This window comes from Schistocerca americana, chromosome 6, assembly GCF_021461395.2.
Source record: "Schistocerca americana isolate TAMUIC-IGC-003095 chromosome 6, iqSchAmer2.1, whole genome shotgun sequence".
In the NCBI taxonomy this organism is placed as follows: Eukaryota; Metazoa; Arthropoda; class Insecta; order Orthoptera; family Acrididae; genus Schistocerca; species Schistocerca americana.
Genome location: NC_060124.1, coordinates 590,233,122 through 590,257,180, shown reverse-complemented (window position 1 = coordinate 590,257,180; position 24,059 = coordinate 590,233,122). Strand labels below are relative to the sequence as shown.

General features: G+C 42.2%; 2 protein-coding genes across 2 annotated transcripts in view; one reads left to right on the top strand and one right to left on the bottom strand.

The window, feature by feature from the left end:
• Positions 1–12,109, bottom strand: part of LOC124620310 (bromodomain-containing protein 4-like) — a 117,238-nt gene extending 105,129 nt beyond the window's left edge. Inside the window, exon 1 of the mRNA XM_047146982.1 lies at positions 12,086–12,109. Within this exon, the coding sequence (XP_047002938.1) occupies positions 12,086–12,109 (24 nt within the window). The remainder of the gene's footprint in view (positions 1–12,085) is intronic.
• A 164-nt stretch (positions 12,110–12,273) lies between these two features.
• LOC124620308 (protein kinase 4-like) lies at positions 12,274–16,968 on the top strand. Its single transcript, XM_047146981.1, has 2 exons — positions 12,274–12,288; positions 16,174–16,968. The coding sequence occupies exons 1-2, from the start codon at positions 12,274–12,276 to the stop codon at positions 16,966–16,968; spliced, it is 810 nt and encodes a 269-aa protein (XP_047002937.1).
• Positions 16,969–24,059: the final 7,091 nt, after the last annotated feature.

Below are 24,059 nucleotides of genomic sequence, written 5' to 3'. Positions count from 1 at the left end.
TGGTAGGACATGTTCTGAGGGATCAAGGGATCACCAGTTTACTATTGGAGGCCAACGTGAAGGGTAAAAACGGTGGAAGTAACCAAGAGATGAATACACTAAACAAATTGAGAAGGATGTAGGTTGCAGTAGGTACTGGGAGATGAATAACCTTGCACAGGATAGAGTAGCATGGAGAGCTGCATCAAACCAGTCTCAGGACTGAAGACAACAACAACAACAACAACAACAACAACAACATATGGTTCAACAAGCTGCCACATACATCAAAAATTTGTGAAACAGGGGGTTAGCTTTCCTAGTAAATACGTGTTTGTACTAAAGGAATTCCAAGCCGAAGGCCCTCGATTGCAATATGTAATATATAAAGATGAATGTATTATGTATCACTACTGTATGTATTATTTATATTCACTGATCACTCAACTAACGGATGAAAAGTGACCAGCTTAATGACGGTAACAGAACTTAGTCTATCCAACACCACAACGAAAGTAGTTCACAGGGGTCACTTCTGAAGCATTCCATATAAAAACTGGCTTCAGACAAAGTGACAGCCTATCACTACTACTCTTCAACTGTGCACTGGAATATGTAATGACCGACTGGAATATGTAATGAGAGAATGGTAAGAAGATAATCAAAAGAAAATAAGAATTGGGTGTGTGACAAATGAAGTTTCAACTTCTTGGGATTTGCTGATGCTCTTGCTCACCTAGCCAACAATACTCAAGACATAATACAAGTTAAATCGCTACAACAAACAGCACAGGAAATTGGACTTGAAATATCAGTTGGAAAACAAGATTAAGTTGTCTTATCTGACGTGCAAATTAAATTACAAAATAAAAGGGAATCGAAACAGTTACGTATTGGACACCCATTTATAGGCATCTTTTTTCCATCGCTTCTATGCAGTCGCTGTGGTTATCCAATATGTAATCTTGTTTAGTGTGTTTTCTCTTGACTATGCTATTTTTCTTACATTTGTCTGTTCCAAACAACATATTTATATCATTACTGAATATTTCTGTTATCTTTAGTAATTGGTTGAGTTGTTGATTGGTTGCTGCCAGTAGTTTTAGATCATCCATGTATAGCAAATGTGTGATTTTGTTTGGGTATGTTCCAGTAATATTGTATCCATAATTTGTATTATTTAGCATGTTGGATAGTGGGTTCAGGGCAAGGCAGAACCACATAGGACTTAATGAGTCTCCTTGGTATATTCCACGCTTAATCTGTATTGGCTGTGATGTGATATTATTTGAATTTGTTTGGATATTAAGTGTGGTTTTCCAATTTTTCATTACTATGTTTAGGAACTGTATCAATTTAAGATCTACTTTGTATATTTCCAATATTTGTAGTAACCATGAGTGGGGTACACTATCAAAAGCTTTTTGGTGATCAATGTATGCGTAGTGTAGCGACCTTTGTTTAGTTTTAGCTTGAAATGTCACCTCTGCATCTATTATCAGTTGCTCTTTACATCCACGTGGTCCTTTGCAACATCCTTTTTGTTCTTCATTTATAATTTTGTTCTGTTTTGTATGTGTCATTAATTTCTGTGTAACGACTGAAGTTAATATTTTGTATGTTGTTGGTAGGCATGTTATGGGGCAATATTTAGCTGGGTTTGCTGTGTCTACTTGGTCTTTAGGTTTCAGATAAGTTATTCCATGTGTAAGTGTATCAGGTAATGTGTATGGGTCTGCAATGTAACTGTTAAATAATTTAGTTAGATGTGAATGTCTTGAGGCGAACTTCTTTAGCCAGAAATTCGCTATTTTATCTTTTCCAGGGGCTTTCCAATTGTGAGTAGAATTAATTGCTTGGGTGACTTCATGTTGCAAAATTATCACTTCAGGCATTTGTGGCATCATCTTGTATGTGTCTGTTTCTGCTTGTATCCACTGTGCATGCCTGTTATGTTGTACCGGGTTTGACCATATGTTGCTCCAGAAGTGTTCCATGTCTTATGTTTGGTGGATTGTCTATTTTAATGTGTGTGTTATCTATTGTCTGGTAACATTTCTTTTGGTTTGTGTTGAATGTTTGGTTTTGTTTCCTTCTATTTTCACTTTTTTTGTATCTTGTAAGTCGTTTGGCCAATGCTTGTAATTTTTGCCTCTTTTCATCTAATTGCTCTATCGCTTCTTGTTGTGAGATTTTACCTAACCTTTTTCGTTTTTTGTCTGATATTTCATTTCTTATAAATTATGTTAGCTGTCCTATGTCTTTTCTCAGTTTTTCTATTCTGATCTGTAGCCTGTGTTGCCATGCTGGTTTCGTGGGTTTCTTCTGTGTGTGGGTTTGTTCTGATCTCTGCCTAGTGTGTATATTTAGTGTAGTGAGTGCTCCTATATAAACCAGTAGTTGTAGCTCTCCCATAGTTGTATTTTCACTTATTGTACGATTGTGTTGATACTTGTTTCGACTTGTGGGTTATTTGGTGGTCTATGCATCAATGGTCTAATGTCTGTATTTGTGTCTTTGTATTCTATATATGTCAGCTGAAATTTTTCTTCTATATCTAACGTGTGTCACTTCATGTTCTATTTGTCCTTGTTCTGGTGGCAGTCTTAAAATTTCGTTTTCCTCTGATTGTTTAATTGATGCGTGGTGTTCTTTGTTTGTTTGCTCTGGGATGTTTGAGTCCATTACGGTATTTTTTTCTTCTTCTTCTGATTGCACATTATTTTGTTCCAGTATTTGTTGTACTTGTTATTTGATGTTTTCTAATTCTGACTGGGGTATCCTGTTATTTTTATTATTACACGGATCTGATCAGCTAGTCGTTGTTCTGTTAAAAATTTTAATTCTGAGTATCTGGTAATAAATGTTGTGTATACTTGTGATCTGTATCCCATTGTGTTGGTTCGTAAGTTTGTTGCTTGGTAATAACAGAACATGAGGTGTCGATTAACTTCATCTGACCATCTCATCCTCTGTCTGTTTTCCTTCTAGAGTGGTTGCAGGAAGCATATCCTGCAGAACACCTCTATTTCGATTTAAATAATTTTCCGTGTGGCTAGCAGTGTCGTTACCATTGTGGACGGGCATAGGGTTCAAGCGTCGTCCCCGACCATGACAGCACTTGTCCGAAGCTTCATTAGTTCTGTCCTGAACCAACTAATCACACTAAAAGGTGGTTAGCCCTATTAGTGGTTTCTTTTCGTCGCCTTTTACGACTGGCAGAACATACCAGAGGCCTATTCTTATCCCGGGCCTCTGCGGGGTTTAATATTATTATTATTGTTATTATTGTCATAAATACAGCAGGATTGTAATACTGAATAGATCCAACATTTAATTTTCCAAATAATAGCAAGTGACATGATGCTGGTAGTTATTAGTTTAATAAAACATTTACAAAAATGAAATACAATATAATTTAGCTTACGTGATTTTAAACATAAAATTATTCAAAGAAAATTCGTTTAGCAAGGCGTTAATGTTGCTGATGGTGTATGTGGTGTAGGGGAGGGGAATTACTAACCAATAGAAGATTGCATTCGTGAGCAACATAATTCTCAGCTGAATTCTGTGCTCGATAAAAAGTCTGCATCCCAGATTCAACTAGGGGGGGGGGGGGGGGGGGGGGCAAACAGCAGCTACTCAAGACTGTGACGTTTTCCCATCACTGCATGATTCTGGTTGAGAGGGCGATGATCAACAGCAGCATAATATTACGGCTCACCTCGATACTTAAATGTCCAAACAAGTTGCGTTATGCCAACCAAGTTCACACAGCTGTCCAAACAAGTTACGTTACGTAATCAGTTTACGAAAGTACTACAACGAGCGAGGTGGCGCTGTGGTTAGCACGCTGGACTCTTTGACGAGAACAACGGCTCAAAGCCACGTCCGGCCATCCAGTTTCACGTTTCCCACGATTTCCCTAGATCGTCCCACGCAAATGACGGGACGGTTCTTTTGAAAGGGCACAGCCGATGTCGTTCCCCATCCTTGACACAATCCGAGCCTGTGTTCCCGTCTCTCATGATCTCTATGCCGACGGGACGTTAAACCTTTTTTTCCCTTCCTCCTTTACAATACAACTGTTACAGCTCTTTGGCACACTTCAGCTAGACACACAGTGAACGAGTGAAAGAAGCATGTTCAGCGCGCTAGGGACGCTTGAAGTCTCCCGGTTTGCTTGGGTAGCGTTGCAGACTCCGTTGTAGTGAAGGAAGTCAACGCGAACCGGTTAAAGAGAAGATTTCGAATGACACTACAACAGAAATTAACCATGGCCCTCCTTCACCCTCATCAGCGGAAATAAAGCGAAACTCGTAACTACAGTTTATCAAAGCGAAATAAATGGTTTCTAACGGTTGAAAGTGTCGGATTTTTAAAGTAAAATTTACTTTCTCCTACTTAGTGACATGTGCATGTTTCACGTAAGTCTGCAACGGTTTTTGTTGCTTCACATCGTTCCTTTATTAAGTGACGTATCTGGGAGTGGTTTTCATCTCTGCATTTGCTTAAATCGGTTGTTAAATACTGGCAAGACAAAATCTGGAAATCAGAAGTACAACCACTTCCAAGGATTATTTAGCGTTTTATGTATTATTTCCGAACCTGCAAATATCTCTACTGGCTGCACAAGCGTGAAACAAAGCTTCGAGCTAGTCTTTCCAGCACACGAGATAGTTGCCCGTTGCAAGCACAGGATACGACCGTTTGTGAGGTGCAACTTGAACAAACGCCTGAAACTGTTTTAACGACACTGTGCGTTCATCACTCACGTGAAAACATGTAGAATCACGGGTAAAGTCTTCTGCAGGCCTTGAGAGTTTAGAGAAAGTAGAAGGGGCACAGAGGATAAATAAGTGACAAACGCAGTTCGCTAAATCTCAGCATCTGCTCGATCTTTCTATTACCGCGGCATTGGGCAGTAGTTCCAGGCCCTGTCTACTGGGACAACATGACGTCACCCGACATCACTTTCCTGCAAAATGTTCTTTGCTTACTTCCTAGGCAACATGTTGCACGACCGACCACGCGGTGAGATCCTCCCAGTGGAGTGACAAGGACGTCACTTCGGCCCTACATTACTTTTTATTTTTCGTATCTGACCTTTTCTCTGGGATATAATTAAAGTAAGAAATTTAATAAAGCTAGAAAGTTTCCTTCCTGCTCCCTCTCCCTTATTCTGTCAGGCATAGGGGGCACTGCGACCAGGCCTTCTGCCCACCCGGTCCCCACCTGTTTAAAAAAGTGGGAAGTGTCGAAACATGCAAATGGTTTAGAAATGGAAACAAAATCCAGATCCGCTACCATCGCCGGTAGAAAAAAAGTAGTAAGCGTCGCGCAATGTGGATATAGAGTTTAAAGTTCACTCCATTCCCTACTTTCGCCTGTCGCTTCACCTTCCAGCGAATACGTGCAGAAACAGCTTGTGGCAGCGGCCAACCGCAGCTCGCCGCTGACGTCACTCGCCGTCCGAGGAGTGTGTTTAGCAACTGTCACCTCCTTATTTCAAGTTGGAGTATTCGTCTTCCAGTTGCGTGTTGGAGTTGGCGTACTTAAACTTAAGAACGCAAATACTTAAGGATGAAAGGAAACCACTCCCTGAAGAGTGAAAGTGTTACTTGTTGCTACGCACACACAAAAGGCCGAAAAGTTGCAAACTTTCGGATTTTATTTACTCTGTTTTCCTTCTATTGCTCTAGCTCGTCAAAGGATAAAATCCAGAAGTTAGCAAGTTTTCCCCCTTTCATGTGTGCCTATCGACAAACCGACGCTTCTGCTTTTCGGTGAGGGGGGTCACCTTTAATCTAAATGATTAACTTCAACTATTTGTATTTCACAAAATTTTGTTTGAAAATCGGGAGCGGGACCCAAAGACCCCAACCATGAAGCGTAGAGAGGATGTGATGTCGCCATGTCGTATCGTATGCCTTCCGCATGTCAAGAAAGACGGCGACCAGATGCTGACGGCAGGTAAAGGCCGTACGGATGACAGACTCCAGGCACACCAGATAATCGGCGGCAGAGCGGCCCTGATGGAACCCACCCTGAGACGGAGCCAGAAGGTCCTGAGAGTCAAAGTAGCAAACTCGACCTCCAGCTCACCATGCATTCGAGTAACTTGCAGAGAACGTTCGTGAGGCTAATGGGGCGGAATCTATCCACCTCCAGTGGGTTTTTGCCTGGTTTCAAAACGAGGATAACACTTTCCCGCCATTGCCGCGGGAACTCACTCTCAACCCAGATACGGTTGAAAAGGTCTAGGAGGCATCGCTGGCAGTCCACTGAGAGGTGTTTCAGCATTTGACAGCGGGCTCGCGCACGGGGCCATTTAAGGGGGATGAGGTGTTCCAATGAGGGATGCCGTTTGTGATGCTGGAGTGTCCACATGCGATCCTTAATTGCCTCTGGGATCTCGGGCGACCATCAAGGCACAGTCCTCCGCCGAAGGTACCCAGAAGAACAGGGAATGGCAGATTCTGCGGCAGTAACGACTCTAGTGGTGACCAAGTGAACCATCGCATCAATAGTGTCATTGGAAAGAGGCTCAATAGTGGTAATGGAGGTGAACAGTCAGCCTTATTCATAGCCCATCTGCAGGGACGCCCAGAAGAGTGATGCTGTGGCAGTGACAGAAAGATCGAAAGTGGTCACTACTGCACAAGTCGTCATGCACACTCCATTGGACAGATGGTAATATGCTAGGACTGTAGATCGAAAGGTCGATGGTTGAGTACGTGCCATGTGCCAAACTGAAATGTGTGAAGGCACCATTATTCAAAAGAGAAAAATCAAGCTGTGCCAATACTTACTCAACGATGCTGCCTCGGCCTGTTGCCACCGATCCACGCCGCAGAGGGTTATGGGCGTATAAGTCGCCCAGTAACGGAAAAGGTGGCGGCAACTGGGCTATCAGTGCAGCCAGGACATGCTGTGGGACATCACCAGCCGGTGGAAGATAGAGACTGCAGGCAGTAACAGCCTGAGGCGTCCTCCACACCCGAAAAGCAACAGCCTCTAAAGGCATTTGTAGAGGGACAAACTCGCTGTAAAGGGAGTGAAAGACGTAGATGCCGACGCCACCAGAAGGCGTCAAGTAAATTTTTATCTGCTTTTTTGAATAGGTATACTTTTCGCTTATGTTTCGGGGATATGGAGATTACGATATTCAATCTCGCTACGACAACCCTGTGTTCACTAATCCCCAAATCGGTTTTGATGCTCGTTATTAACTCAGGATTATTTGTTGCTAAGAGGTCAAGTTTCTTTTCACAACACCATTAACTATTCGCATGGGCTCGAACTAATTGCTCGAGATCATTTTCAGAGAATGCATTTAGCACAATTTCAGATGATATTTTATGCGTACCTCTGGAATTAAACATTTATTTTCACCAACATAACAAGGGTAAATTAAAGTCACCACCAACTATTATCGTATGATTCGGGTACGTGTTCGACATCAAACTCAAGTTTTCTTTGAACCTTCAGCAACTGTGTCATCTGAGTTGGGAGGTCGGTGGAAGGATCCAATTATTATTTCGTTCCGGTTGCCAACAATGACCTCTGCTCACACTAACTCACAGGAAGCATCTACTTCAATTTCGTGACAAGTTAAACTACTTCCGACAGCAACAAACACGTCATCGCCAACCTTGTTTAGCCTATCCTTTTGGAACACCGTTAGGTTCTTCGCAAAAATTTCGGCTGAGCTTACGTCCGGCTTTAGCCAGCTTTCAGTGCCTATAACGATTTCATCATCAGTGCTTTCTACAAGCGCTTGGAGCTCTGGTACAGTGTGTTAACTGTAAGACGGTAGAATTGTGAGGGGAGTTCGTGGAGAGGAGCCGTTGGGGGGGGGGGGGGGCGACGACAAGGCACGCCTTCCAGTTGCAGTGCTGGCACCACAAATTGCGCGTCATGCTTACACGAAAGCAGACGAAAGGTTTGGAAGTAAAACTCGCTTTAAATGTTGTTCGTAAACGAAACAAATACTCATGTATGTTTGTCTACTATGCGCTTACAAACCATTGCAGTGAAACTTTGGTGAGTTGTTCTTCGAACGCCCGAAAAGAGTAACGGACAATGAATCAACGATAATGTCACTGTAGCATGCGTAGCGCAATTTGTCATGCAGTGGACCCCGCTTCGATTCCCACTACCCGCATTTTTTTCATTCCCATCAATGTTTAACTATTAATTATAAAATTTAAATATGCGTAAACAGGTCATATAGTATAACGTAACTGTCAATCTATGTATTTAAAAATGAATGTATGTATGTCTGCCCTCTGTGCGTTCCCAAACCATTCATCCGATTGCGATGAAATTTTGGTGATTTGTTCTGCGCAAGCCCACGAAGGTTCCTAGCCGAAATAAAAGAAATAAGACACATTCTTGAGGAGATATGTTAAACAATGAGATGCCACCACAGGAAAAATCATCCATCATTACTTCGATTTCTCCACTTTTCATAACTTAAAAGAAAGAGAATGGTTTATAAGAAAATGCCTTCCGCACTGCATGTATTTTTTTGAATTTGGAAATGTACTGCAATATGAATTTGTTTCGAAATAATACAGTAACCAGTGGTGTTTCCATACAAAGCAATACGAAATGGTTCAAATGGCTCTGAGCACTATGGGACTCAACTGCTGTGGTCATCAGTCCCCTAGAACTTAGAACTACTTAAACCTAACTAACCTAAGGACATCACACACATCCATGCCCAAGGCAGGATTCGAACCTGCGACCGTAGCAGTCGCACGGTTCCGGACTGAGCGCCTAGAACCGCGAGACCACCGCGGCCGGCACAAAGCAATACGGTAGCAAGGAAAAATGAAATATAAGGTAATTCGGACGACATAGGGGGCTCCTTCAAAGTGATCGCGAACAAAATATCTGACATGGAAACTCACCTTTTCTTGACAGGCGTTTGTGGTGATACGCCAGGATGATCCTTGGAAAAATGTTTGAATCTTCCAATGCTACACATGCTTTGTCCTATGTATGTAGCAGCTCTCACTGAAGATTTGTAAATGGGGTGAAGCAATTTTTTCTGCTCCCTTTCCCTTTCGCAGCATTCAATCACACGCAATATAATTTTGCGAGCATCGCTAAGTAATACTGGTTTCCTTCTAACCGTAGTCCTACCAGTAGGGGTTGTTGGCGACTCCCGAGATCGGCCAGCAACTGCCTCTTCACTCATTTTGATAATGTTTAGCACAACTGCACAATAAAAACACGCAGAACAGTACAGCGCAAAACAATAACGAAGCAGACGACAATGGGTACCTTGTACAACACAGTCAGCTACGTAATGTTGGCAGCAGTCGAAACTGCGTGCCTACCGAAGCCTCCCGACGTTTACCGACTTCTACCGAGTCGGGACTAGGAGAGGTCTGCCATCTAAAGGTTTACTCACTGTACTTCCCAACACAGCTACGACAATTTACAACTGTTACATCAATGGTTCCATTATCTACGTTCTTCCTGTGTTCAGCCTGCTCTCTTTGTGACTGAATCACTTCTTGCGTTTTCCCCAATCTTTTCCTCTAAATGCTCTACGAAGAATTGAGGCTTTGTCGACATGAATGACTCCCCATCAGCTCTCGTACAAACTAGGAACCGGGGCGGATAAGTGTCACTGCTATCCAGAGCCTTACGCTCCTCGCACGGTGTGGCCAGGGAGGGGAACGATTTGGGATCGTATTTCTGAGCGTTGAATTGAGTCGGAGAACGCTTAGAGGCGGCCGGCGGCTGGCCACCAGCGAGAGATGACGTACCACGCTTCACTGGGGGTCATCTGCCCTGGTGCCACCCACTCCGACCAAGGGCCCTCCCAACGAGCGCCACGCAGCCTCAGCACGGGTCACCTGGCAGGATGGCCATTGCTGGGAGTCCCGAAGCCCCAGGGAGATAGGCCCCTACTCCTTGGCATACGTGGGGAGTTAACACAGGGATCGCTCTGCTGATGCCTGCGTCGTCAGGGGCTACAACCAACAGGGTACACAGCGGCCCGACCACAACGGACTGGCTACCGTGCTGGATATTAGGTGCAAGGAAGTCCATGGTCGCCGTCTCCGCAAAAAGCAACACTGCACAGTGCATGGTGGAAATCGCATCCAGGCAATGCACCATGTAAGGCGCCCTTCCCCAATTGGCTCGCTCTTCAGAAGAATTTGGAAAGATGGGGGTCGAACACGAGAGGGGACCATCACATATAGGCCGAAACATTGGCGACTCCTTTTAGTCGCCTCTTTCCAGGCAGGAATACCGCGGGCCTATTCTAAGCCCCGAACCCGCAGGGGGGTAGTGCGCATAGCAAACCATCATTTTTCACTTAAGAACTTACTCTAAAAATCCCTCAACACGCCGATAATTACGCCGTAGCTCTGTATTCAATCACCAGTCACTAATAAAAATTCACATTGACGAAGCATCCTTGTTTTCGCTCGGAAACGCAATTACAACACCGAACATAATGGCAGTCCCGGGCTGCTGAGCGCTGGTAGGGTCCTTTTGGACGCCGGCGGTGCCGCTCGCCACTGTGGACACACCTCGTGATCCCTGACGTGCATTCTGGTATCCATGCACACACCCTACTGACAGAGAAATCTTGAAATGTCATTCTTATTCGCCATTTATCCTACATATTACCCAAGACGTTTTGGCAACTTCGGAACCCTTTAAAAGAACACCAAGTGTGGGAATATCAGCACCTATTTTGTTGCCGAATCTACCCACCATTTCCTTTCCATTCATAAGTGAAACCTGAGTCTGATTCACGTATTTGGTTAAAAATAGTCTCATTTACTCCCACTAATAAGATTATAGCAACAATGCAACAGTCGAGCCCCTGAAGGGAATCTAATTGTAACTTACACTTTTTCTAGAAAACAGGTGAACAGACATAAATGAAAAATTCTGCACTAAATGTTGATGCTTCTGCAGTTCGTTCCGAATTTTCTGCCTGAATGTTCAGCAGAGTTCGACTGTCAACTTCAAAGCCATTCGTGAACCATACTGACAGACCTATTTACTGTCACTTTTTAAATTCTATTTCTGAAATCTTCATTCTCATTTGTGAATCAAAAATTAAATGTGCTGCCGAATCACTCGCAAAAACAGTACTGCAGTGTCAAAATATCTATGCCCGACTTGATCCGTCTACACGTCACCATACCGAGACAGAGTTATGGTTCATACGTGGGGCAGGGAGGCCTCTAGAGGCGCTGTGCACCCAGCCTCCCAAGCCAGACAACCCCGACAGAAAATCAGGCAGGTCGCGATACCTAGAGGTGGCAGCCCTATCACGTGACTTAACGTGCGCAGATTGTGTGTCTTTGGCAATGTGGAATGTTAGAGGGCTGATCAACACAGAAAACGAGTTAAACCAAGTACGCAAGGAGAAGGAAGCATACACTGCAAGAACAGAAACTAAGAAAAAACTAAAAAGAACAAAAGATCTGACGGACTACTCGATAGCTTACACTGGCGTCCCGCAAAGAAAATGAGCTAGTGTTGGAGTGGCAATTTCAGTCAACGATAAATGTAGAGGACACACAAAATTACAAACACATTTTACAGACAAAGACAGTAACAAGTTTATATGGAGTGCGCGAAGATTAATGTCTGTGATTGACTACACACTGATTAATTATAAAATGAAGAATCTTATACATGTTTATACAGGACGAGACATAGGTAGTGACCACTTCCTTCTACGTAGTAAGATGAGGCTATTGCCAAAATGGAAGGAGACAAACTCGTGAAGAAACCACAGCAACAGTAGATCAAAATATATCTTCTGTCGGAATATAGTGTTAGGAAACTTCATCAGTACTGATTCCAAGGAAAGCTTGCTTTATTACCAGTCAATAAAGACATAGATATAGAATGGAGAATCAAAACCGCATCATTGAAGAAGCCCTAGAAGCACTTGGTACAAGGAAGAAAACAGATGGGGAAAACTACTCAATTTGGAACACAGAAATTAAAGAAGCGATTAAACAACAACACATAGCTTGTATGAAGTTTCTACAGATGAAAACGTCAGAAAGTTTGCAGACGTACGAAATAAAGCGGAATGCTGCCAAACAATTACCGTGCAAAGCACACCAACAGTCATGGGACCCATTCATAAGCGTCTTAGAACACGATGTACATGGCAGACAGCAATGTGCATGCGAGGTCATGAAAGCCCTCAACAAGGAAGAAAAAGACGCTGTCTCACTAAACATTATAAGCAATGCATAAATTATACAGATATGTGGTGTACACCGAAGGCTGAAAATGACACTCGAGGAGGTATGTACAATGAATCAGTAGATGCAATTACTACAGACGAACTATAACACGCCTTGAAAGGCATGAAATATAGGAAAAAAGAATAGATGGAATACACGCAGAGATAATTAAATATAGAGGGTTACCACTAAATAAGGCTTTAAAATTAATAAATGATTGTTGATCGAAATGTAAGAGTGCCAGATCATTGTATATAGCAGAAGTAATGTCTTTCCAGAAAATGGAAACAATGATTGTAGAAGCTATTGCGGCATAAGTCTTCGAAACACTGGCTACAAACTGTATAGATAGATCAATAACAACATGCAGAATATTACAGAAACTATTATTTCTGAAGAACACAATGGTTTTAGGTCGTTTGTGCACAGTCATTGTGGATGTAATTAAGGACTTGATAGGAAAAACACGGAATTTAATGCAGAAACCCATAGGGCCTTATCAATCTTCAGAAGGCCTTTGAACGTGTGAGCCATGATATCCTATGGAAGATTATGTCCGAACATTGATATACTTACCACCTAACAGAGTTAGTGAAAAGTCTTTACAATAGCACATGCATTGCTATGAACACAGGTAGGAATCGATTAGAAGACAATTATTAACCAAGGCGCTAGGCCAGCCTTAGTGGCCGAGCGGTTCTAGGCGCTACTGTATGGAACCACGCGACCGATACAGTTGCAGGTTCGAATCCTTCCTCGGGCATGGATGTGTGTGATGTCCTTAGGTTAGTTAGGTTTAAGTAGTTCTAAGTTCTAGGGGACTGATGTCCTCAGAAGTTAATTCCCACAGTGCTCAGAGCCATTTGAACCAAGGCGTTAGATGTGGACTATCACCAACCCTTTTCAATACTACAATGACATTATCCCAAATGTAAATGTAAAGTAAACAAAGGAATTAACATAACGAATGAGGAGTATCTGAATGTACCTCAGACTGACCTCCAAAGATCAGTGTACCAGCTAACAAGGATGAATATACAAGCTAAGCGAAATTAACAAGAAAAACAGCTTTTGAATTTCTAGTAACAAAACAAAAATGACATTCTGAGGAAAATCTCCAGTCAGGTCAAAAATTTTTTTTAGATAATTCAGTTTTAGAACAAGTGTCTCAACTCTTATTTAGGCTGTGTTGTAAGTTTTGATTTGGAACCTGATATTGAAAATAAAATACAGAAATGTCAAGCCCTCTGTGGCACCACTGGGCTATAAAGCACAAAAAGAAACCATCATGATATTCTATAAAGTAGTCGAAAGTTTGGTTACCTAAAAAAACAAGGGGTTCCTAAGAAAGACAAAGAGCTGCCCAAGAATATGATTAAAAACGAAGAATTAGAAGAAATATTTTCTTCATGAATGAAAAAGTAAAAAAAAAAAATCGTCAAGATTGGAAGCTAACACCTCATGAGAATTCCAGGTCACAGAATTCCTCAGACGATCGTGAACTACAAGCAGAATGGGAGATATTGGAAGGCCTGGGAAATGGTGGGTATGATTTTGTTCGAGAGGTCGTAACAGGCAACAGCCTCATCCTTCAAAGGATGATGATAGTGTGTGTAGGGGTCTTGTAGGATCTCTTTGCTTGAAGCAGCTTGAATACGTGCATAAAAATCACTCTTAGGTGCAGCTCCATCATGTCATTGAGTGACAGAAATTTAAATTACGTTTGGTAGTCTTTTCTTAATGTAGACCAACAAACAATACGCGACCATATTTTTACAGGTTCGAAGCCTAGGAACATTTAGTATACGTTACCGCCTAAATAGCACTGAATGACTATATTTGTTTCAGTTTTCGAATACCCTTCAGGCATTATAACAAAATGAAAGGGCTTCTTTCACTTCCTATGAGACATTCTAGCATATTGTTACCGTTCTAAGAATTTTAGGCGGCCGAAGTGGCCGTGCGGTCAAAGGCGCTGCAGTCTGGAACCGCAAGACCGCTACGGTCGCAGGTTCGAATCCTGCCTCGGGCATGGATGTTTGTGATGTCCTTAGGTTAGTTAGGTTCAACTAGTTCTAAGTTCTAGGGGACTAATGACCTCAGCAGTTGAGTCCCATAGTGCTCAGAGCCATTTGAACCATTAAGAATTTTATTTGGTGTATCGTAAGGTGTTTATTTTTCCCTTTTAGATTCTCATTTTTCCTAAGACGGATCCTTCCTTGAAAGTTCCAATGGAAGGAAAAAATTTCTGATTTGCACTATCTTTCTACTCATTACGAACTCTTCGAACAAGTCCCTTGAGAGCTGTGTATCGAAGTAAATCGGCAGTCGCTTCCATCCCACCTTTTTCTTATAGGTCTAGAACATATCTTTCGTCTAGTAGAGCAGCAACCGTTACATTCCACTCCAACCTGTTACTTGCAAATTATAGAACACGCGAGCATATAATCCCTTAACTACAATTGCAAACCTTGTGCTTGAAGTATCAGGATGTAAACATATTCTGTCATGTACCAGTACAGTTTTACTGTTCATCAGAACGTCAGTTCGGAATCAGAATGGATGCAATTCATTGAGTAACTACAAAGAGTTCAGTAGATGACAAAATGCATAGCACTGTTTACGGGATTACCGAAAGTTTGTGACTCCCACCATTCTGCTTTGACTCATGACGTTATAAAGATACCGGAAATCCGGTTTTCAAGCATAAAGAATATGTCCCTCATAGTGCCACTCATTGCATCCGCGAACAAACCTAAGTAACATGCGCAATAACGACTACTAAAAAGTCATTAACGAGCCAACCACGAGAAGCAGGAATTCTCAGGGGGGGGGGGGGGGGGGAGTGGGGGAGGGGGGGGAGACAAAAGGCTGTATGAATAACGTAACTTTCCAGACAAATATTAACCCTAAAATCAAGCACACGAAAATCTGCACAGTAAGCAAAATCCAAACACGCAAAACCAATGGCATTGTAATATCGCTTGACCTGTATTGCTTGAACCAAACCCTCGGTACCAGAAACGCACACAAATCTCCAGAAATCGATACAGCATATTTCACTTGGTCTATACAGCAGAAAAAAGAAAGCCCATAGTGACAAAAAAACACTGAAATCGTCAAACCCGTTACGTAAACCTTCAGTTAACATATATAACACAAAGTCCACATTTTAACTATAACTCTCCATGGTACAAAAAATATGACCAACCAACGACGGTAAACCGTAGTCGACGACACCTACCAACCACTATCTAACAACTGCCAAATACTAACAAGAAAACACCTTCAATTAATGGAAATAATCGTCTGCTATTGGACGAAATAGTTGCTGGAAACTTATCACAGACAATTTCTTCTCCCACTGCAACTAGCAATGACTTGCTCGTAAATTTCATTATCACAGACAATGAATTTTATATGCATTCCCTGTCCTCTTCCCGAAAATTCAGAAAACTACTTATGCGACATTTGGTGAGTTTACAAGCTTTTCTTCTCACAGCCTTCACCCAGAGCCTTTAGAGTTGGATGGATACGAAATCTGAAGTCAGATGACGGAAGGAAAACCTCTACTGCGAAAATAAATAGCGCAGCCACTGCTGACTAATATAAAACCAACCATCTATCGAATCCAAACACGCAAAATAATGATGTAAAATGTTCATTTTTGATGTTTACTGTAAAAAAAAAAAAACAAAAAAAAAACAAATATTCGCAAAGAGCAAGCTATTATACAAGTTATCCCAGAGGGAAGTTTTAATGAGTGGATGATATCGACATACCATCTATTTTCATTTTACATGCATAACATGTTTACAAGAACATCAATTAAAACATTAACATTCGTTTTCTTAAAACTTAACATCCCTGTAAAATAGAATTTATAAGAAATATCAGTTCACTTACCATGGCTGTTAACTTGGTGAGAAACTCCACTCCCAAATAGCAAATAGGTGAACTCCAGCAGCAAAAAAACAACCTCCAGCAGCAAATAAACAACCTCCAGCAGCAAATAAACAACCTCCAGCAGCAAATAAACAACCTCCAGCAGCAAATAAACAACCTCCAGCAGCAAATAAACAACCTCCAGCAGCAAATAAACAACCTCCAGCAGCAAATAAACAACCTCCAGCAGCAAATAAACAACCTCCAGCAGCAAATAAACAACCTCCAGCAGCAAATAAACAACCTCCAGCAGCAAATAAACAACCTCCAGCAGCAAATAAACAACCTCCAGCAGCAAATAAACAACCTCCAGCAGCAAAAAAACAACCTCCAGCAGCAAAAAAACAACCTCCAGCAGCAAAAAAACAACCTCCAGCAGCAAAAAAACAACCTCCAGCAGCAAAAAAACAACCTCCAGCAGCAAAAAAACAACCTCCAGCAGCAAAAAAACAACCTCCAGCAGCAAAAAAACAACCTCCAGCAGCAAAAAACAACCTCCAGCAGCAAAAAAACAACCTCCAGCAGCAAAAAAAACAACTCCAGCAGCAAAAAAACAACTCCAGCAGCAAGAAAAACAACTCCAGCAGCAAGAAAAACAACTCCAGCAGCAAAAAAACAACTCCAGCAGCAAAAAAACAACTCCAGCAGCAAAAAAACAACTCCCAACAGCAAAAAACAACTCCCAACAGCAAAAAACAACTCCCAACAGCAAAAAACAACTCCCAACAGCAGAAAACAACTCCCAACAGCAAAAAACAACTCCCAACAGCAAAAAACAACTCCCAACAACAAATAAACAGCTCCGTTCAATAACAACAACTCCCGCCAACAACAACAACTCCAGCCAACAACAACAACTCCTGCCAACAACAACAACTCCCGCCAACTCTGTACAAACAACTCTGCAATACGCGATGTCTACAAGAATAACCAAGTAAGACGAATAACCCGCAACTGTTCGTATCATCCGTTGCAGCCGTCAGGCAGATCACGTGACTCGATAGCAGCGCCTCTCGCGGCGCCCCAACAACCGACCGTCTAACAAATTGGCTGTGTGTTGGTGTTTTGACTGACCGACCGACAAAATTTCATTTTCGGTATGTCGGGCGCGTCCGACCAGTCGACAGCCGACCGAAGAAAATGTGTCGTGTGTAGCGCGATCGTGCCAACCGCATGAGTAGAACTCCTGTTTTGACACAGCTCTCGGAATTAAATACTTTTGTAATATATATTTCGACGTCCTAGGCGGACGAAAATTTAAGGACAGAGTTTTTAGAGAAATTCAAAGATTGCAGATGCTTCCGCGATACGACGTGCAAGGAGTATAACAATAGAGATGCAAGAAATAAGGCACTTATTTCATTTTTTAACGAATCCATAATGATTGCTCTATGTGCAACACGAGATTAGCTCTGTCTATCTTCTTTATTTCTGCTTTTAGATTTTATTTCCATGTAGAGCAAATTTTGGGATATTTTATTTATTTTTATTTATTTATTTATTTATTTATTTCATTTCTAACAGTTGCTAAATGTTTCATTTCTTACGTAACTGTTATCGTATATACTAGATGATGCACCCTCGTGTGTAGTGTTTCTTGCTCAAATATGAAATGAGGTTCTGAAATTTACAGGTCGTCTTTAACACTACATCCATAAATCAGTTAATAACGTTTTCATGAACGTCTTTTGTTTTATTTATTTTACTTTATCATGATTTATTTCCTCTGTCAACTACAGATCACGTTGCACGTTTCAGGAATAATTTTAGTTCATAATTGGAGCGGTATGACAGTACTGAATGTCTGTCGCCAGTGGCGAGATATCATAATACAGCTAACAGTGTCTCCTGGAAATTTAACACCTCTGTCAGTACTGCATTATTTTTCCTTTAAGATTGGTTCTATGATGTCCAGCAGCTCCGAAATGCATGATTCACCCCTTCTTAAATAATCAGGAAATCTATAAGCTCTCAGCCTGAACATCGGTGAATTTCTTCCCTTGCATTGGCCATTTCTTTGCCCACAGCTTTCTCTCCGCTTTTTTTCCCTTCTTACCTTTAAAACAGCCAAAGCAAACCCTGTTATTTCTGTGAAAAACCAGCCGGATCTCATGGAACAAAAACGCAATGAACTGAAGATAAAACAAAAATCAGGACGGCACTATAATCGCCGAGTATAGTCGGTTCGGACGTGTGTAGGCTGCGACCAATTTGGGCATTCTGCCATCCGATAAACTGGTGTGTGTGTGTGTGTGTGTGTGTGTGTGTGTGTGTGTGTGTGTGTGTGTGTGTAGGAGCCTTGTATATTCAAATACCATTCATTTAGACCCTAAACCGATGCCAAATCTCGAATCCTGCCTCGGGCATGGATGTGTGTGATGTCCTTAGGTTAGTTAGGTGTAAGTAGTTCTAAGTTCTAGGGGACTGATGACCACAGCTGTTAAGTCCCATAGTGCTCAGAGCCATTTGAACCATTTTTGATGCCAAATCCGTATTTCCAGCTTCCTGACACTGAGCTGCCTCTGTTTCCTTTGCCTGGTCTTTGATGATATCCAGCGCAGCTGGATAAATGCTTCCGTTCTGGCGCGAATTTTAATTACTTCCGGATGAAAAGTAGAGAATCGTTCCCAAAGTATGGCGCACAGGTTCTTAGTGGCACCAATTTCCGTGTACAAATTGTGGCTCCATATATCTGGACAAAAATTAATTCCAGTTTCGTAGCTGGGGGTGGAGGTTAGAGTTTAACGTGCTGTCGACAGCGAGGCCATTAGAGACGGAGCACTAGCTCGGACTACGGAAGGGTGGACTAGGAAGTCGGCCGTGCCCTTTCACAAGGACCATCCCGACATTTTCAGTAAGTAATTTAGGGAAATCACGGAAATACTATACCTAAATGGCCGAACGCGAGAAATCGTAGTCAGCCACCCAACCGAACTTTCCTCAAGCATTGCCAGTAACTCCTCAGCGTGTGTCGCCAGTGATCTGTCGTAATGTTGCTTCGGTATACTACATATCTGGCAAGATATAGTATTGAAATCCTTCAACACTGAAGTCAGAAGCCTGTTATGAGACATCGTAATCTGCTGCTGCGAAATCTAGATTTTCGAGCTCTTTCTCTCATTCAGTTACTGTCAGAGTCTCACTTTCAATAAAGGACCCTACCCTATACATGCACCTGGCAATCCTGATTTAGGTTTTCCGTGATTTCCCTAAATCGCTCCAGGCAAATGCCGGGATGGTTCCTTTCAAAAGGCACGGCCGACTTCGATCCCGTCCTTCCCTAAACCCTATACATGCGCCGATTTATCGACCGACCGATAAATTGTGCGTGTGTAGCTTGTTGACCGACCGACCGACTAACTGTACGCCTGTAGGCTTGGTGGTCTAAAGAGCGATTTTCCTTTGCGTTGGGTTGGTTAGGTGAGACCAGCAGACAGCCGCACCCGCCTGCCCACGGCCCCATTCGCCGTACAAACTGTGTAGCCTGTGGTGCGAGCCGCCCCCTACAACGGTTCCTCTTCAGTGACTACGCGCGGGGTTCAGTGCACGCCGAATGTGGCTAACATGGCAGTGTGCGAGGCAGACGAAATTTTGACGACAGAGTTTTTGGAAAGTTTTCGAGTCTTCAGATGTCTGTGGGACGTGCCGTGCGAGCAGTATAGCAATAGAGGGGTAAGAAGTCAAGTGCTTCTTTCTTTTTTAAGCGAATCTGTAGTAGTTTCATGTGCCAAACAGAGAAAACAAAAAGTACACACATTTGTGAATAACTGTTAGTCGTCTGTCTGTTTCTCGGTTTTGTTTCCAATACTCATCGGAAAGGAAGTCAGATAACCTTAAAGAGAGACAGATTCGATTTTTATTCCGATACGTATAGAAAATAAAAATTAGAATTCGAATTACAGACAGTAGACGGACTTACACACTTGGATCATGATTGGAAGTGTTACAAAAATTCTACCTATCGTCACCCCTCCTGCTATGAAGAGCAAAGTGAAGTACTTTTCTTAAGTTATAACAACTGTTAAGTGTTTCATTTCTTAAGAATATGTTGCTGAATTTATTACATAATATGCACCGCCATTTGCAGTCGTCCTTCTAATCTGAAATAACTTTCTTGAACTTACAGAGTATAATATTATTACATACGAACATGAATTATATTCATGTAAACTTTATGAATTTAATTTTCGTTTCGCTTCTGCTTTATCACAAATATTTCCTCAAGCAACTACGAATCACCTTGCACATTTCAAGAATCATTTTAGATAATAATTGTGGGCATTAATTGCACTGAATCTGAGGTCCTCGTAACTTCCACCAGTGGCTCTAATTTGTATGTGGCTATCGTTTGACGTTCAGGAGCTCCGAAAAGCATTTTTCATCCATTCTTAAATAATTCCGAAAACCTTCGGGTCTCGGCTCCGTAAGTAACAAAGCGTACGTGCATTTGGTCCATTGCATTAGCCATTTCTTTACCCACAGCTTTAGCACGGGTTTTTCTGGCCTTGTTAGTTCGAACAGCCAAGTCAAATCCCAATTCTTTTCCTGTGGAATACTAAGCGGAATCGCCTAGAACAGAACGTCACAGCCAGCTCTAGGAGCAGGGCGGCGCTCAAATAAATGAGTATTGTCGGTTAGGACGTGCGTTGTGTAGACAGTCACCAAATTCGTCGGTCGGTCAACAAATTTTGTGTGTGTGTGTGTGTGTGTGTGTGTGTGTGTGTGTGTGGCCCGCACTAAGTGGAGGCCATGGCCGAGTATTAGGTAACGTTTGACTCCAAACACCTTAAACGTGCTTTCATCCCTGCGCAGCTACATCCAGCAGAGGCTTCTCATTCGTGGTGTATTTGTAATCAGGCAGAGTGAAGAAGTATTTGCATTATCAAGTAAAACTGAAACCAATGCGTAAACGTAGAGGAAACGGGAGAGTCCAAAAAGTGAAGGAAGGAATAAATATATGTTGTAAACTAAAACAGAAATTCTACAGCATGTGTCACGAGTAAACTGATCAACATTACTGTGTTTCCAGTCGGGAACAACTCATTTAAAGAAACACAGTTGTAAGAAATCTCACACAGACATCGTTCAGAAATGAAGGTAGTAATAAAAGACAACAGCGAAGTTTGTTGCAATGTGTGCTAAACAGATGACACCTTTTAGAAGCGAGAGGTGTTTCTGATGAGTGTCAAAGAATTATCGAGATGTCAGCGTTTCAGATGTTACGTTAAATATTTCTACTGTAAGTAGGCATATCAAAGAAGAGGCTTCGTGCAGTCCGAAACCGTATAAGACCTGCTGTTATTAAGTAAGTTATTAATAAAAAAAAGTCTACGACGGTTAATATACGTGGACCGATACGTGTAAAAGTTGAACTATTTGACAGAGCGCATTACTTAGGCACAGATCGGTCTCTTGCAAATAACGTTCTATTTATAACCGAATTCACGGACGTTAAGCTGACGGCAGTAAATACTATGAAAGACGCACAAGAGAGGATGACTGATACTAAATTTCGCCGGACATGTTGCATAATTTTGTTTTTCTCTCTGACCAGGGTTCCAATAAAAAAAGTTTCGGAAGAACGCGAAAGCCATCTCTGTTGTGCTCATTGTATAACAGCACTTAGGACATTTGAGGAAAAGTGGCTTCTGCTCATGCTTCGAGCCGAAGTTCTGCACATGCTGGAACAGTTCGTGCACTATGCTAGAGTCCGTACATAAACTGTGCAACCAATTTGTTGCTTTAGTGAAGAATACCGTAATAATTCCACTTACAGATTACGGGGGTATTAGAATGAACTTGCAGGAAGAACTGTAGATATCCTGAAGGGGGTACATATGAATTACAAGGCAAAAAAAGAACCTACAATGCAGTTAGTTCTTTTCTGGTTTTTACAAACTGCAGAAAATATACAGCGTCAAAGAAATGATTGTGAGGTAGCTGAATTACTGCAGTTACATGTTATGTTTAGTCACGATACGAGAAAACATACTCGTATTTAAGTAGTGTAGCTAATGTATTTTGGTAGATATGTATTTCTGAACATGGGATTAAAAATACCGTCCTGATTTTTCACTTCCAACCATGAATTTGCTAGGTTCGTTTTGTTGTGTTTCCGTTATCCCAATATGTTTGACACAAATGAAAATGTGTGAGGAATGTGTGGAAGCAGTTCAGGAACAACATGCTACAATTAACGTAGTCGTTTTTGTGTAGTTAGTGTATTGTCTCAAAGCGAAATGAAGTACTGGGCGCAAATTAAAGTGCAGATAGTCACAGAGGTCCAGTGTGGGCTGTAATTATCGTATGGCAGCGAAACTTGAAACATGTTCTAATGAGAATACGGAACCGATTTACGCTGGAAAACATTAGTTCTAGGTTCAGCTACCAGGTGCAAATTTGCGGCTGTGAATGCAAGAAGTATGGAATTGTTTCTGTGCATAACAGACTAGGAATAGGACATGGGCATAAAGGTGAAACAAGTGGAAAGGCACAATCTTCATTTTATTACTAACTGCCGTCTACACAATTTGTTCAATATGAGCGCCAGAGATGTCGACGAGATGCTGCAATTTTATCGTAATTTCAACATTGTCCAATGACGCGGCTGCATGTTTCGCAATTTCTGTATCATCACTAAACTACCCCTCCACTACTTTGCAAGGACCATATACTTGATTCCATATGTAGGTAAATCTGTTCGTTGTTAATTCTCGAACATTTACACCAAAGTATACCAGACAGTGATCTACATATTTCTAGCACTTTGCTCATAGTGCGCAATTTACGATCTTCCCCTATGCAGATGGAGGTCACAGAGCATTCCAACATTCTTAGGATAAAGTTAGAGACTGAAAGATCTCCTCACATTGTCTTTGACCGACCCTCCCTGCAGCACTGTCACTGATTTAACATGCAGCTGACCAGAAGTAGACCGCTACATTCCGCGTCTCGTGAAGGAATAGAGCGACCCGAGCCCATAACTACTGTTCCGCACCAATCTTGTTTACTGTACTGATAAAAGTGCACAAGATTCCTCCAGATGCACCCATGTCGAGGAAGTTAGCACTCCTTATTTTTGTATAGTAGTAGATCTGAAAGTGTAGCGATGTAATAAGAACAAGAAACTTGTGGTTTTTACGCTTTATGAAACTACAGACGAACAGAGTTCGAATCATTTTGTGCAAATCAACTCCGCTATCAACTGTAAATCGTACTAGTGTCTAGGGTCAGTACAAAGAAGGTATTGGTAAGAACATTAACACACGCACTCCTAATGCTACACAGTTCTGGACATAAGCATGCTATACTGCTAGAGCGGTGCGCTTTCCGACCTGTTAGTCGTGTGGAATGCAACAGTGTTAATATTCAAATGTAAGAGGAGGAGGAGATTAGTGTTTAATGTTTAGTGTCCCGTCAACAACGAGGTCCCCCCCAGGGGATCCACAACTCTTTTGTGGATACGTGCGTAGCGAGCACGGGGCCCCGAGCTAATGTGGCCTTCCTTCCTTTCCGGGCTGCATACCTTCCCTTTCCGCATCCTTCCCCATCCCCTGTCTTCACCCCCCCCCCTCACCTCTTGCTCTTTCCTTCACTTTCTCCCCCTCTGGGAGTATGGTTTGCGCCTACGTCCGGAGACGGACGCTTGTAAATGTACCGCATTCTTCTTCTTCCTTGCTTGTATGTCTTCTTCCTTCCTTTGTCCATCTCCTTTCCTTACCTCTTCTCTTTACCCTTTTCTCCGCTGCGGCGTTTGAGACCCCCTCTTCTTTCCTTTCCCTTTCTCTTTCTTCCTCCCTGTGCGTGTCTGAAGGCCGACCCACGCACTTCCATGCGTAGCCGGTGACGGGGTAACGCGTAATTCCCCGCCCCGGGTAGACAGGTAGG